We start from the raw sequence: 17,201 nt of genomic DNA, 5'->3' as shown, positions 1-17,201 counted from the left end.
CACGCGCCCGGCGTGAGTTTAAGCCACCGGATCTGGGACTCGAACCACGGCTGACTACGTGGGAGTCCAGCAACATAGCCATTACACTAACTGCTGGTCCCCAGAAATGAGGACTTCTGTGGTTCATGTTCACGGAGTGAGAGCAAGCACGTCTACACACTGGAGGTGGTTCTTGCAGCCTGGAGTACGCACTCCACCACAATCCTTTCTCCTCCTGTGATTTTGAACATGGACATGCACCTGATGTGATCTTTCAAGCCGCCAGGTCTGGGACTTAGACTACAATCAGCCATATGGGAGTCCAGCACCTTAACCACCACGTCAACTCCTGCTCCCATCTTTTGAGTTTTTATCTCCCTCTTCCGTCTCTTTTTCCTCCTCCTTCAGCATTCTCAGCTGTGTCACTGTCTACTGCTGGTGACCTGTGGACATGGGGAGGAAGTCAGGGCTGTCCGTGTGCATTCGGAGGACAGAGAGAAGAGAGTGTGATGACCATGCAGCTTAAATCTCACAGTGTGTGCCAGGTTGCAGTGGGGTCAGGACTGAGGGATGTCACAGAATTAGCAGGAGTCCTGTGAAGGAGCCTTACTCCTGAAGGCCATGTTCTGTGTTCCACTCAGCCCTGGAGGCCACCTCACATGGCATCTGTACTAATAATATCCCCTAAGACTGGAATGTTTCTTAAAAGCCTCCATGTTTCTTTCATGAGTAAGAGAGATGTACAAAGAGCACCCCTAATGTGATCTTGATTTCTTAGTGAATCCCAAACCCAGCCAGCCCCAGATCACAGACACGTGTGTGCCCGGAGTCCTCAGGGAGGTCTCCCAGCTCAGAACCTTCCCATGTGAGTGTTTTTGGGAACTTCGTGTGAAATTCCAGGTTCTTGGGTCTGACCCTCTAAGGTTAGAGACCTATCCCAAGAAACAAACAAAACCATAACCACAAGGAAAGCATGAAAAGAGAAGTTTTCGATAAAAAGAGATTTAAATAGAAAAGTGTACTCAAAGGCATTTGGATGGGTGAGTGGACAACTGCACCAAGGAATGGGGTTAGGTACTACTTTTTTCGGAGGTGTTTTGTCATAAATATTTAGTAGGGGAGGTCTGCCGCTGTAGTGGCTCTTTTGTTGGGTGGGCTTTTGTGAGTCCTGTGTACTTCTTATCAGGTAAAGGAATTTGATTTTCCAGTTGGAGAAAGGTCTACACATGCCCAGTATGGACTGTGAAGGTATGAACAGGTGCACAGGGACTGTTTTGCTCGTATCAGTCCATTGCCAGGAGGAGAGGTAAGATGTATACCCTGCGGGAGAATGCCTGTGTGCATATACGGAACAGCCAGAGGGAAGATAATCTTCTCCAGGCTTTTTGATGAAAGCTTCGATAAGGAAAGTGAAAAAAGCTTCCCATTCCCAGGCAGGGAAGGAGGAGGGAGTCTGGCGTAACCCCTGATAGGCAGTGACTTGATGAGGCAGATGTCCTTCTTGGGACATTCTGCTCATAGCTACTTGACTGCCTCTAAAGGTCAACTCACAGAGCGTCATGTTTTCCCTGCTGCACCACCATCCAACCCCTGAACCGTCACCTTCACCTAATGTGTTGTTATAATAAAGCAAGTCTGGTGACTTTTTTCATTCTGCCACCCAATCACCATGTCACTGCAGATATACAAGCCTGTTCCATGTGATTTCTTTCCTTTTTTTTTTTTTTTAACATTTATTTGTTTATTTATCTCTTTGTTGTCATTTTCAGGTCCAGGACTTGAACCATGGTCAACCATGTAGGAATTCAGCACCCTAAATACCATGCCACCTGATGGCCCCTTCCATGTGATTTCTTCCCTCGAAAATCACAACCATGTTCTTTGCCAACCACAGTGTAATTTAGCAAAGATCATTGAGATGCTGGCTATAGAGTTTTTAGGTGAAGGACTGTGTAAGCACCTGCTGTCTTTATTTAGCCTAATGAATGTTGATGGCAACTCTGTGATAAAATGATAGTTATTAAGTATGCACTGTCACCATTATGTCGTTATCATTAATTATAATAATTTGAGAAATTGAGGGATTATGTAATATTGCTTTAGTTTGTGACCAGATTTTTATTTATTTATTTGCTTTTTAGTTTTCGTTGTAAGGTGCCAGAGAGAAAGAGGAAAAGTGAGAAATCACCCCCCCCCAGGAGGGGCTGTCCACACCATAATCCCTTCTCCATTCTCCTCTTGGGATTTTGGGTACCCATGTACATGTGTTCAGTATGATTTTTAAACCACAGGGACTCAAACCACAAAATCCACCATGTGGGATCCAGAGCCTTAACCTCCATGACACCTGCTGGCCCAGTGACCAGAGATTCTTGCATCTTTGGGCAAACCAGTAATGAAGCCTTTCTTCTCTTAATGGAGAGAAATTGTAACAGTAGCCCAAGGTAAGCGTCCTGGGATAGAGGGCAGCTCTACACCCCAATCCTGCTTTTCAGAATCCTTGGAAAAGAGTTATGGAAGCACCTCCAGGGACTTCTCTTTCAAAAGCCATTCTGAAGCTCTTTTCTCCTGAGAGTTCTTTTCATTTCATAGTATGAATGTGGCTTGATCACATATGGTAGAACTTTGATCACAAAGCAAGTGGCCTGAGAACTGTTTCTTTGCATTCTAATGAGAGTCTTCAGTTTTCACTCAGCAGAAATCTAAAGACCCTTGACATCTTTATGCCCTGTCTCTTTGTTGTGTAAAACACTCATCCTTCCAAAGCAGGTGACATATCTCTAGTTTAGCCCTAGGGCCACTTCAGTTTGGACATGGCTTGTGTGAAGTTTTATTGCTCCCTTCTTTTCCCCCTGGAGGTTAATTGTGGTTGCATTTTCAGTCATTCTGTCTCCTATAAGTGACTGAAGGATATTTTTTAAATATTCAGAAGGAATCTGGCCTGAAGAAGTTCTATTAAGTAATTCTATACATTTGCTGCTTTCTGGGAAAATGTAGGAAGAAACTGGAAGGGCAAATACAAATCTCAGAGGGCTCTCTTCCCCATAGAGTGTGTGGCCCTAAAATAAAAAAAGAAAAAAAGAAAGCCACTTAACGACTCTTTCCTCCCAGATTTCCTCCCAGTTTTAAAAATTGATTAAGCAAGGCTGGACAGTGGTGCAGCTATGATGCAACGCTCTGTGAGGCTGCGAAGACCCCGGGTTCGCATCCATAGACCTTCCTAAACACACCAGGTGTACATGTGCCCATGACCTGGTGCTGGCTGAAACTGAATGAGAAGTGTGGCATCAGGACCCTGTTGGGGGTGCCTGATCTCTGTTCACCTTTCTCTCTTCCTTTCTCTTACTCAACGAAAAAAGAAAGAAAGACACTTTAAAGAAAAATTGGGAAAGGGCCAGCTACAGTGGTGGAACTGTAGTGGTGTGCTACGCAATGCTGAAGCCACACAGGAAGGTCTCTGGTTCATATCCTGAGCTCTTCCCATACGTACTGTGCACACACACTGCTGCCGTGATCCTGGCTGGCTGAGGCTGGGGCTGACCTGTGGTGCGAAGACTCCGTTGACATTGCTTAATATCACTGACAGGGGCCAGCAGGAGGCATGGTGGTGGAGGCACGGACACCCCCACATGGCTGACCACTGTTTGAGTCCCAGACTTTGTGGCTTCCTTTCTCACTTCTCTTCTCTCTCTCTCTCTCTCTCTGGTCAAATCAAAATAAATTAATGAATGAATAAAATTAAATAAAATAATTCTTTAAAAAATCACTGACAACAGTAAGCTCTAGAGAATGGCTGTTTAACTGTATAAGCTATGAATTGTTTCACTTTGTTTTCACTTCAGGTATTGTCGGGGGAAGCGGTCAGAGTGGTTCTGTGTTTTGCTTTACTTTGTTTCTCAGGTTTGGTTTACATGATGGCGAGTGCATGGCCTGTCATTTACTTTGAGTCTCTTTGTTCCCATTTTTCCGTACCCTTGAGTGGAACTCTAACTGAACCTTCAGAAGAATTGTACCAAACCACAACTCATGTCACTGAATACAAGTCATTAGTGGAGGGGTTTTGGGCACACACATGCATGTGCCCATGCCCATGAGAAGCCCTACAATATGTAATATATTACTCAGTTAATATCAATTAATCCTCTAGTAAGGAATATAAGCACACTAAACATTTTCTCAAGTTAAAAGCCTTTATGGTAACACAGTAAAGTGCAGCTCGTGTTTACCATGCTGTAATGGTAACTACGCAAATTCAGGATGTAAAATTTTAAGTGCTAAGTGGGATTATAGTATCTAGAGAAAATTTCCTAATAGAAATTGTATTTTAAAAGCATAACATTTAATATGCTGGCAATTAATATCTATTTTACAAAGAAGACAGCATGGACATGGCTCAGAAACTTCTTTTTTCACTTGAAAGGTACTGCGTAACTCCTTCCTGCATGTTTCTCGCCTAACTGCTTTGTTTAGACTAACACTATGTTTAGATCTTAGTCACTATAGAGATCTCTTATGAGGTAGTACTGGAGACTCGAGAGGGTGTCTTACAGCGTTGATTTAAAATAGCCCATGGATAACCCACTTACATAGCAGATGACACTAAAAATATAAACAAAATTCATCCCAATCTGCCCACTTTATTCCAGAATACTAGCTAGGAAACACCTTATTTGGTTATCAGCTTTATGGGCACTGGGTTTAAGTAAAGACTCCTTCGTCCCTAAAATGGAACCTGAATAAATGGAATGAGCAGAAAAGACATTTTTTGGAGCCATGTAGACCCTGTGCCAGGTGTCCTAAGAAACAACGTACAGATGTTTGAGACCCAGTGACCACTGTAGGTTTAGACCAGCCTCTGAAGGACCAGAAAGGGTGGCCCTGGAGTCACTGGCCAGCAGCTGTCCTACACAAGAGCCACCAAGGCATACACGTTTGAACGCTTGTTTGACTAAACCAGCCTTCCTCGGGGTCAGAGTCAGTGTAATCACAGAGCATGTAACAAGATCACAATGCCCTCATTCTTGGTCTCCTGACCTTTGTCTTCCGTGCTAAGCAGTGAAAATCAGTGCTCACAATAATCCTGAGACTAACCATCAGGGGAAGAATACATTCTGGCTTGGTGTTCCGGTTATCTGATTACATCCTAGAGGATATAATCCAAAGGACTTGCTGCTCCTGGACTGGAATTGATCCTCAGGCATCTGAGCCACTCAGAGCTGCACTCAGGAATTCGTGTTTTTCTGGCTTAGCCACCAGTGACTCAGGTGCACAATGCTGGAGCCGTATGGAGGCTTGCTGTTTGGATCCCAGGTTGGCCTGAACATGCTGGGCATCCCCAATAGGCACCATGATTCTGGCTGACTGGAAGGCTAGAGGGAGGACTATGGTGTGGTGAGACCACCTCAAGCGTGCCTATCCCTGTCTGTCTCCCTCTCTCTAGCTTTCTGAATGAGTAAATGAACAGACATTACCCACACACAAAAAGTAGGACCTGCTCAATGGCGTACTGGTGACACGCTGCTCAAACCATGCTGGATCCACATGGACGGCTGCTGGTTTAGTGCCCTGGTAGACCTGTACACACTAGGTGCCATGGGGAGAGAGTCGCAGTGAGATCCAGTTGGGGTGGCCTTCACTTTTCCCCTTCTCACTGTCATGAAAGAAAGAAATGTTTTTAAAAAGCCATGTTGTTCTCTTTCAGGACATGGGAAGAAGGCAAGGTGCTCATCTTTGATGACTCCTTTGAGCACGAAGTTTGGCAGGACGCCTCATCTCTCCGGCTGATATTCATCGTGGACGTGTGGCACCCAGAGCTGACTCCCCAGCAGAGACGCAGCCTTCCCGCAATTTAGCCTGTCTGACAGCTGTGGGACCCTCTGGAGAGAGGCTGCCTTTCTGAATCTGTCTCCTTGGCTGTGAGGATAGAAGTTCCAACACCAAGGCTCTGGATTCCCTTGACTTGCAGCCTGAAAAATTCTAAGCCTTCTCCCAGGGTGAGAAGACACTAAAGGGAACATGTGCCTGTCTGTGATCCATGTAGAAAACACTCTGCAGTGTTCCTTCCTGCAACAGCACTGATCTGACGCCCTTATTTAAGGTGAACTTCCATAGCGTCTCTCTTGCTAGCCAAAGATATTTTTTCCATACAGGAGAGGTCTAAATCAGTGTACAGTGAGAATATACCGAGAAACTGTGAACGGATTGCTTTAGCTTGAAATTTTTCTATGCATTTGTATTTTTCTAGGGTAGCTAAGACTCTTCTGTCATCACATACCACTACTCTTTGTTGACTTTAATGACAAGCTGTGTAAATGCGCTACTTCCTGCTGTATAATGGTCATTTTCCCGGTAAACTCAGACTTCCCTCCTTTAATTCTTTTTAGTAGAATACAGTCATGAAAAGAGCAGTTTTATTTTCCTAATGTAAAAGAGAAAGACATAATTATGCCTGTGTCTATGAACTGTGCTGATTTCTGCCGATGTGTCAGTTTGCTTTTTTTCTTCATTGAGAGCCAGTGTCTTAATGTCTCTTCTCACTATGCAGTTGGTAAAGATATTACCAGAATCTTCTTTCTAAGAGGAACTTTTTACAGTAAAAACACACATGGAATCCCATTGTATGAAGTTACAAAAATGCCACATGTACACTTGTTTTAATGCCAAGTGTTAGGGTTGGGGAAGTGGGGGGCGTGGAAAATTTATGGAAGTAGAAATTTCCTCTCAGGATTAGGTAGATAGTCGCTATTAGAACTTCTGGCCCTGGGCTTCTTTGTTACCTACTGTACCTGGTAACCCAGAATATCTTTGCCCACCATTGATCAAGTGTGTGACAAGGGTACCAGCAGTTGACATAATGGCTATATCACTGAACTCGCATGTAGTTGACCACAGTTCAAGTCCTGGATCTAGTGGCTTAAACTCATGCCAGGCACGTGTGTGTGCATGCCCAAGATCCCGAGAGGAGAATGAAGGAAAAGGGATTGCGGCGTGGCTATCCCCCGCTTGGGGGTGATTTCTCACTTTCTGTCTGTCTCTCTCTTTCTGGCAAGTGCACACACAGTATAGCAAAAACCTTTCCAAAAAAAAAGTGTGTGACAGGGAGGTACCCCTTTAGTTTTTGAGATGATTTCTATCACAATTCTGTAAAAATACTAAAAATGGCAAAGTGGAAGGCCACCAAGAATGCTAAGGTCTTTGCCCTGGGTGTCAGCAGTCACCATTGCTTTTCTATTTGAGTGCAGAAGACACCCCCATTTCCCTGATTTGAAAAAGTTCTGCCATTGAAACAGCACATTGAAATAGCAATCAGGGGGGGCCAGCAGGTTGCATAGTGGTTAAAGCCCCAGACTCCCACATAGTTAACTGTGGTTCGAGTCCTAAACGCAGTAGTGTGAAACACACAGCAGGTGCATGTGTGTGCATGCCCCAAGTCCCAAGAGGAAAATGGAGGAGAAGGGATTGTGGCATGACCACTACCCCTGGGAATGATTTCTCACTTTCTGTCTCTTTGTCTCTCTCCAGTGAGCACTTGTACCCTAGAGCAAAACTCTCTCAAAAAAAAAAAAAAAAGGGAAGGAAGAAAAAGAAATAGCAATGTGTTTCCATGTTTACCATTCATATTACCCATGACCTAGAAATAACAGCTGAAAGTGGTCTTCACTACTCATGCCAAAGACGATCAAGTCATTAACTTAATAAAGTATTAATGCATTAGATTTTATATTTTTAAAATTAAAGCTAACTAGAAATGTTACTCTTATAATGTAATGATATTCATGCACTGAATTCTAAGCCAACATGAACAAAAATGCTGCAGAAATAGCACATGGGTCACAAGTAGGAGAAACACTTGTGCTTTCTTTTCCATTTAAGGACAAAGGAAAACACTCTCTTTATCTATTTTAATTTAAGTTCCCTAAAGCTAAAATTGACCCTTTTGGCTTGACCTTAAATACATTTGCTTCCAAAAGAAGAGTTTGTAAAATATTCTTGTTAGTGTTCAAAAATCACACTCAAACAGTTAAAGAGGCCTATGAAGAAAATCACCAAAAGTAATCACCAAAATCCAGAAGAGAGAGCAAACTCTTGAAAAATAAAACAGCATTTGTGTCCTTCAGTATTTATTGAACCGAGGAAATGACTGACAGAGGGCAATACAATCCAATGCTCGTGTAGTAACTTTCATGTCACTTATTGAATTTGGTTCTCATATGTATATTGCATACACATAAAGAAATTCAAACCATCATCTTACATTCACTTAATGATTTATGGAATAGAGTAAAAACTAGCTCATAATGTAGTAAATATATGGTATTTAAGATCAGGTCACTACAGTAGGATTCTAAGTATTGCCAATTGAAAAGCTGGAAGTGTTATTACTGTTGCAAAGTGTTGACAATAACTGACTCCAGTAGCATTTTAAATACTTGGATCCCACAACTATTTTATGAACTCAAGCAATAAGCAGGTTTTCCAATTCACTTCAATTCCTCATTTCTCTTACCTGTGTCTTGGTACATTAAAAAGTGTTTCAGAAACTGTGTTAGTAGAATTATTTTAGTGGTATTATTTTGTGATTTGAAGTGTCTACTTGAATTGGTTTTATTTATCCTATGATACCATTGTTTAGGAAATAGTTTTAATTCAGTTTTGTTTCTATTTAGTTTTTTCAAGGGTGAAATATAAAAATTACTTCTGTTATTCTCTACCAGTAGAAAAAAAATTAAAACATTAGCTCTGTTGAGAAAGATGTAATAAAGGATTAAGATCAGTAATGATATCTACTAGGGGTGATTACGGCCAGTCGAATCACCTCTTTCCTTTGAATTATTCAACTTAATAAATTAACCCTCCCAAATACTTAAAATGTAAAATTATATTTTACTGCCCATTATCAACTAAAGTATTATTTGACATTGAGCACCAACAGGTTGTACTAATAAATGCCCATGTCATGCTGATGGCTGGGCAAATGAAAGATATCAAAATACACAACTGGCTTGGGGACACATGGCACAACTAAGGATCCGTTTATTTTATATCTGATTTCCTTCAAATGGATAGTTGGGCGCTCCATTTCTAAGAATAGATAAAGAAATAAAATGATCTTTGGCATTTCATCCTGCATTCTTCATCTTCTGTTATTTCAGTACTTGCATGTTTAGCCATCCTTAAGGGTCTTCCTCCATGACTGATGGATTATCTACCCTCTCAACAACAGCCAGGCCCTTTCTCCACACCTTCAATGGTTGCAAGAGAGTCAGGGGTGAAACATTTGGTAGCACTTTTCTTTGTTGTCTTGACCCAAGTGAGGCAACTTGAATGGATTCATTAATCACTGCCCTGTGTTTTCAATAAGACGTTGCTTCTCTGCAGACACACGCTGGACTAATGGGTTCCCAGGCTGCCTGTGGGAAACCACATTGCTAAGATGAGATAATCATATTTCAAATTGTGTGTGTCTTCTTTTAAAGTCAGCTCATGATACTCAGCTGGTGGCCTGACAAAAATGTGATGTCAAAACCATTTTTTGCAGGATATCGAAATAAGCAAATTCTGCAAGTAGCCAGACCTATGGAGAACATGTTCTTAGGCTGAACAATGTGATGCTGGTGATGAGGTCAACAAAAATTAATTTAATAAGGATAGATATTACTGGAAATAACTACTGTCTGAGGGCTTTGCACTACATTTAACTTGGGAATTGTGTCTGCACAGTTTAACTCTATGTATTTACTTGGAAACACACTTCATCTTAATTTGCAAAAACCAGGAAGTGTCCCTGCAAACCTCAGAGAAATCCTTGTCTTAATGCAGTGTGTGGATCAAATTTAGTTTTACATTTCTCTTTTTTCAATTCAAATATGGAGGGAAGGATAACTTTTTTATACAAATGCTTTGCTTCATCCTCCAGTCCCCTCATGGGGGGGAAAAAATCTCTCAAATCTTTGTCCAACTTTGGCTACGCAGACCGATGGCTGGTGACAGTCATTGTTGGGGGTCAGGAATGGAGGACCTCTTGTTGAATGAAACACCCAGGTCTGTATGGGTCAGTCGCGCCTGTGCTTCCTGGGTGGCTGGAACCACTGAAGACCGGTGTGCCCAGGCATCAGCGACTCGGGGTTCAGTCCAGAGCCAGGAGTGGCTGAGTGTTCTCATTTTCTCCCTTTTCCTCATGTTTCAGGGTCCCAGCTTCTACCACAGACTGAGATCTAACAAGAGGGGAGGGAAAAAGACACAATTACAGGCAATCATGACACAATTACAATCATGCTGACAACAATTGTGGAACCTTTCAGGCATTCAGATTTTCTCCTTATTCAGATACTCAAAATAACTACATACTTTTTTCCCTTTTGTGTCTCTGTTTGTGTGTGTGTGTTTTCTATACCACATTTTTATGGAGCGAAGCATTTTAGCATCTTCTTTATTAAAATTGCTTTGGTTAGGAAAAGGGATGTGTGTTTTAGCCACTCTGTGCCCGAGTGTCAAACATTGCATGGATCTGGAAATGGATGAAGCTAATTTTTGCAGGATTTTTAATCTATCAGAGAAATTTTTAAACCCTTTGTTTCTTAGAGTCATTGGAAACTATCATGCATAAAGTTAAGACCATAAGCTTTGGAATCAGATGGTAAATTTAGATTCTGCCCCAGAGATATTTTTAAACCCTTTGTTTCTGAAAGTCATTGGAAACTGTCATGCATGAAGTTAAAACCATGAGCTTTGGAATCAGATGGTAAATTTAGATTCTGCCCCTTACTGGCTGGGAAGCTTAGAGCAGTTCTTATAACTCTCATTTTTTTTTTTTCAGTTTTCTTGCCTATGAAGTAGAAGTACCACCTCCCTCCCACAGTTGTTGATAGAACAAAAGCTAATATTTTACATAAAGCATTTGATATACAATTGTGGTTAAAATTTATGAAGTATTTTCTTATCTCTATTCTTACAATAGTAGCAGCAGTAGTCTTTAGTTTCTTTTTATTTTATTTTTTATTTTTGGAGAGGCGTTTGTTATAGGATGCATGCGCTCACAGGAAGACTGAGACACAGACAGAAAGCGAGAAATCACCCCCCCAGAGGGATGACCACATCGCAATCCCTTCTCTCCCATTCTCCTCTCGGGATCTTGGGCATGCATGCACACGTGCCCAGCGTGAGTTTAAGCCACCGTGTCTGGGACTCGAACCGCGATCGACCACATGGGAGTCCAACAACATAGCCATTACACCAACTGCTGGTCCTAGTTTCTTTTTTCTTTTAATTTTTTTTTCAACTTACAGAGGGCGTGTGTGAGCACCACTCAGTGGAATGTGGTCATGCCACAATTCTTTTCCTTCTGATTTTTTTTATAATTTTTTTAAGAATTACTTTATTTTTAATTTGACTAGAGAAAGACAGACAGGGAGAGGGAAGGTAAGAAAGCAAGCCAGCAGGTCTGGGATTCGAACCATAGTCAGCCATGTGGGAATACACCACCACCACCTGCTGGCTTTCCATCCCATCAGGATATGGGGCATGTGTCCACCACATGTGCCAGGTGTGTTTTTCCAACCACCACGGCCAGATTTTGAACCATGGTCATCTGTGTGGGTACTGGTTCCCAATACACAGCACTTAACCACTGTACTACCAGACTGGCCTGATCTTTAGTTTCTGGTGTGTTTTTTAATTGAATAATAATTTATTTTCTAACTTTATACATGAATTAAAACTAAAATTATACCTGATAATAATCATTACACACTATATTCATATACTGAGAAAATACATTGTAAGTGCTGTTAGGTTAATACATTTTTTAAGACTGAAATTCTTTTCCAGCTTTCAGAAAATATAAGAGTTTTGTGAGCAATAGATATTCAATAAACATTCATATACTAAAATTGCTCAAAACCTTAAGACAATGTTTAAATTAGAATGCCCAAATAAGTAAAGTGTACCTGTATGTGCAGTAAATAGTTTCACTCAGTAGACTTGGGGTGTCCAAACACTGCACATTCACGAAGTGTCCAGAACGACATTCGACTGGCTCCCCTGAGCCCTTGAATGTTTTTCCTGATAAGAATGTCTTTGCATATCTGAAGCTCTGAACCAATCAAATCATTTACATTAACAGTATGGTGTATGGTGAATGTCTGCTCTAGGAATGCCTGGACCCTAGGATCCACTGAATCAGTCTGACCTCTTCTGGGTAGCAAGAAGGAGGCTGAAGTCTGAGTAGCTCAGGTCAGTCACATAGGTACTGTATGCCCCGGCAACTGATCCCCCAGGAACAACCCCAGACACGAAGGCACAGGCGAGCTTCCCTGGTTGGTGAGTCTGCATGTGTTGTCACAAATCATTACTGAGAGAATTCAGCACTGTCCACATAACTTTATTGGGAGGAACACTGGAAGCTTGCACCTGGTCTCAACTGGACCCTCTATACTTTTTTCATTTGCTGATTTTAAGTTATATCCCTTTGCTGTAACAGGTCATATCTGTGAGTGAAACAATTTTCTTTTTTTTTTTCTTTTTTTGGAGAGGTTTTTGCTATAGGGCGCGTGCACTCGCCAGACAGAGAGAGACAGTGAGAAATCACCCCCCAGGGGGGATGGCCATGCTGCAATCCCTTCTCCTCCATTCTCCCCTTGGGATCTTGGGCACGCACGCACACGTGCCTGGCATGAGTTTAAGCCACCAGGTCAGGGACTTGAACCGCAGTCGACTACGTGGGAGTCCAGCGACATAGCCATTACGCTAACTGCTGGTCCCGAGTGAAACAATTTTCTATGTCTTGTGAATCCTTCTAGTAAATGATCAAGCATAAGGGTGTCCTTGAGGACCTCCAACACAATATATAATAATGTGAATATCCATTATGTTTTACATAATATGTGGTATCATTCTAAGGTATATGAACTTATTTATTTTCACAACCTAACAATCTTAAAGGATGGTGCCATTCTTGTCTCCATTTTATAATGGGAAAAATCTAAGAGGCTAAAAAGTTAAATGACATAAGAAAGGCAACACAAATACAGAGTGGTGAACAGGACAGGTTTCTTTCCACCACACTTCTCCTGGGTGCACCTAAGGCATTGGAATCATTTAGCTGAAACATGTAATGTTTCTTCCATACACCATCAATATAATTTTTTGCCCAAGTTTTAAATTTACTTATTTCTTCCATAAGCAAGCGAGTCAGGTACCCAAAGGGAATTTTTATGTTATGATCTACCCCCCAGCTTTAGCCAGCCCAGATCACTGACATGCACACACCCTGCATGTTCAGGGAGGCTCTGGACATGAACCTGGAACTTTCCAGTATAGGTCAGCCGGACTCAGAGCATTGAAGGTGTGTGGCTGAGCCACCATCCGGGCCCAAATTCTTATGTCCTTTCAGGATATTATGAAGGGGCGTTATATAGTTCATAGGTAAATAAACCATGAGCTTAATTTGGTGCAAAAAACTTTGAAATTCATGTATAGTTTTTCATAATGTTTTCGTGAATCTTTTGAATACCCTCTTGTATGTATAAAATTAAGACATCAACAAGTCAAATAGGTATGGTTGCTTCAGAACAATTGGTTTCTAGTCTAAATAGCAATTCGCTCAAATAGTTCAACCTTAGATACCAAGCCAAGTCCTAGAAAATGAAAATGGTTTCATCTATTGCTGGGACAGGGGAGAGAAATCCTCTGGTAGTATTGTAGTTTAACCTCCACTCTTGGGCACATTTCCTGTGCACGTCTCTTTTTTAATAAAGAGTCTGATGTGTATTTGGGGAAAACAAGAGTGTAATTTTCTGAAAGGAACAGAAAAAGCTGAAAATCTAGAAGGCATTAAGGCCAACAACAAACAATGTAAACTAAATGAATGCCGCTGTCCACATAGGCCACCTCCCTTCAGCACCTTGGACAGCCACCGAACTGCTTTGCCCTGGAGCAGAAGCTCCAGCCCAGGGGGCTTTGGACAGGTGACAGTCGCTGGCCTGTTGAAGGCCGAGCTTCAGACCTATGCCAGTAACCCCCGCCAACTCTCACCCCACCTTGACTGCGCAGCTGGGGAGGGTGTGGATTGGAGGGACAAGGAGGGGGGCACTGGGCAAACGAGCTGGCTTCCTCTGCAGCCAATCCCAATAGCTGGCATTGCCGCCTAGGCTCTGCCTTCTGTAGGTTCAATGGAGGTACTGGATCCTCATGAGAGCACGAATCCTATTCTTAAGTGATCAGTTCATTGCAATATTGCAATGTGGTAGTGGTAGAAAGGGAGTGCACCGTGGATGTGGTGCACTTGGGCCATCCTGGCGCCCAACTCTTGCCCATGTTTGGAGGGATTGTCTTTCATGGGGTCAATCCCTGGTGCCAGGAAGGTTAGAGACCACTGACCTAGGACTCTGGTGAAAATGGAGAATGTTTATGGAGATTTATTTTAGGGACCTTAAATTATATTTCTCTTCTATCCTGTGATTTGACTTCACAAAAGTCCCCACTTACCTACAGGAGATGCATTCCAAGACCCCCCAGTGAATGTGTGATATTGGAGATAGTACTGAACTCTAAATGAACTATAATTTTCCTACACATACAAGTACATACATATGATAACGTTTGATTTATAAAGTAAGCACAAGAAGAGATAAACAGCACAATAATAGGACAGTAGACTGTTAAAAAAAAGTTATGTGAAAGTGGTCTTTCTCAAAATAGTTTATTGTACTATACTCACCCATTTTTGGACCTTCGTGATTGTGGCTGAAAGCACGGAATGTAAAACCATGGACAAGACTACTGTGTTTTACAACATGGTGTACAAATGACAAGCACAGAGTTTGAGAAGCTGTGTCAACCTGGTAGGAAATCTGCAGCAAGGGTCATGAAGTGTCCTTGAAAATATCCAACTTGACAAAACTGACTCTCCGTGCCCATCCAGGAGCAAGTCTGCTAGAAAGTTCTTCCTTATACTGAACTCAAACCTGCTCTTTAAAAACTTCTACATCCTGTTTCTGGTTTTACCCACTAGAGACAGGTTATGTGCAATTGTTATGGTGTGGCTAATGGTTTGTCCCCAAAGGTTTATGTTTTGTAATTTGGCCTTAGTGGGCAGTGATTAAATCATGGTGACTGGATCATGGAGGCCTAGACTCATGAATGGATTATTGTGATCTCATGTGAGAACAAAGTGGCTTCTAGCTGTCATGAGAAAGGGTTAGTTCTCAGCCAAATGGTTGTTATAAAAGAAAGAGCTGCCTGAAGCGCTTCCTCCCTCTCTCTCCATGCACTTACCAATCTCTTCTTTTTGGTAGCTATATTGTGGGCTGTCCTGATGTCAGCACTATACCTTTGAACTTTCTAGTTACCAGAATTGTAAGTCACATAAACTTCTATTGCTTTATAAAATCACTCAATCTTGGATATTACCCTTAGCAACACAATACTAGCCTAATATAGAAATCTATTCAGTCCACATAATAGCCCCATAAGCATCTAGTGCCTTCCAGCCCTCTCATACTTCCTACCAAGGCTAATCAGATTCCTTTTATGACAAAATTTCTTGAACTTACCACCTCAGCATCCTCCTGTATCTCATTAACTGGGTGGGTTGCCCATAATACTCCTGGTGTGACCTCAAAATAGTGAAATGATTGCTTCACTTTTTTTTTTTTTTTTGGTATATTCTGTTGAGGTCATTTACAACTGCCATTAGCCTTTCTGACACTGATAAAACAGCCAAAAGAAATTTCAGCTGTATTCATACACACTGTTGTTAACCTCTTTCTCTCCTACCTTGAAGGTGTGTGTATGAGAATTAAATTACATGTTTTTTCTAAGTTGCCTTGTGATTCCGACCTATCACCATGCCATACCTTTGGATCGTGAAATTTGTCATTCATCCACATTATGACTTATCATTTTAATGAATATTGAATCTGTTTTTAGACTGTTTCTTCCCCTATTTGGGGAGCCACTATGGAGAAGGAGAATCAACAAATATTCATAAAAGTTTTCAATCATTTATTCACCCTGACTGATGCTAAGAAGTTTATGAAACACCTGCTGCTACATGCCAAGGACCATGAGAAAATGTGCAGAGACCTTTATTCTTTTGAGGAAACACTGTTTTAGTTATCCAGCCAGAGACTCACGTAAACAGATGGGGAAATCACTGTGACGGGCAGCTCATTACTCAGCCAGAGGGGAGGTGGTGTGTGTGGTGGAGAGGACTTGGATGTGGAAGGAAAGGAAGGAAGGAACAATCTCTCTTCCATGCAGTGACAGCCTTCACAGTGCTTCTTCAGGTGACCAGTGTTCACCCCTCTTTCCACATGAAGAGAAGTTGGGATATAATGTGCTATTTTTTCAATAGATATTCTGGTGGCAGAGACCCAGAATACAAGTTCTTTTATCTCAGCCAATAAACTGTCCTGGTTGAATGGTGAGTGACAGTAAAACAACTCAGACATACTGAGCACAAGGAACCAAACAATGTCTTTTTTGCTGGTCTCTGTTTTCCTGTTGAGAGGATCATCACCTCTGTACTTTCAACATACTACTGGCTCATTGGGAAAGTCATGACAGTTTTGCATAGAAAAACAGAAAAATACATCATGACTTTCTTGATGACCTAATATAATTCCATTTACTTGTCACACAATGAACAAGTACTATAAGTAACACTATATTATGAAGCATTTAAAATCACTGAGAAAAGTATGGAAAGTGAATGTTGGCTTTCAAAAAAATCCTGTATCAGAGGATAAAGCCAAGAAACACCCTTAGATCTTGCCCTTAGTTTATTTAGCTGAGACAAAATACTCTTAGGGAAGACTGGTGCACTATTCAGGGATAAGACTGTCCCCACAATTTCTCAGTAGAGTGCTCAGGAATTATGCCTTTAGCACATTAACCACCAAGAAGCCACTTACCTTGAGGTTTTGTTGTTAAGATCCCTCTTGGTGGTAATCTCTCCATTCAGTGGCTTCACCTTCTCACAAGAACCCTAACACTTCTGCTAAAATAAACATTTCTTTTGGGTCCTCATTCCAACATTAAAAGTCATCTTAGCCCCAAGGCAGGCAAGGGAATGATTTGATGACTTATTTCATCCATCTTTATCTCAGCAGTGTAGCCAGCAACCCAGACTTGCTTCCAGCCTTGATCGTAACATTCTCTTTTCCTGGTATTCTCTCATCTCTCTTCCATCACCCACTCTTTGCCCTACCTTCCCTAACTTC

The 17,201-nt window shown here is 41.7% G+C and overlaps 2 protein-coding genes across 5 annotated transcripts in view; one reads left to right on the top strand and one right to left on the bottom strand.

The window, feature by feature from the left end:
• ASPH (aspartate beta-hydroxylase) overlaps nt 1-6,549 on the top strand; it is a gene marked incomplete at its 5' end in the record, with an annotated part of 229,308 nt that extends 222,759 nt beyond the window's left edge. For all 4 annotated transcript variants that reach the window (XM_027774298.1, XM_027774299.1, XM_027774297.1 and 1 more), the window contains 1 exon segment: nt 5,681-6,549. In XM_027774298.1, the coding sequence (XP_027630099.1) occupies nt 5,681-5,831 (151 nt within the window).
• A 1,169-nt stretch (nt 6,550-7,718) lies between these two features.
• Nucleotides 7,719-17,201, bottom strand: part of CLVS1 (clavesin 1) — a 233,043-nt gene continuing 223,560 nt past the window's right edge. The window contains exon 7 of the mRNA XM_006154776.3: nt 7,719-10,193. Coding sequence (XP_006154838.1) covers nt 10,106-10,193 — 88 coding nt within the window. The 3' untranslated portion in view covers nt 7,719-10,105. The remainder of the gene's footprint in view (nt 10,194-17,201) is intronic.

The sequence above is a fragment of the Tupaia chinensis genome, unplaced genomic scaffold (assembly GCF_000334495.1).
Source record: "Tupaia chinensis unplaced genomic scaffold, TupChi_1.0 Scaffold000421_1, whole genome shotgun sequence".
NCBI lineage: Eukaryota > Metazoa > Chordata > Mammalia > Scandentia > Tupaiidae > Tupaia > Tupaia belangeri.
The sequence above is the reverse complement of the archived record's forward strand: the minus strand, read 5'-3'. Positions and strand labels throughout refer to the sequence as shown.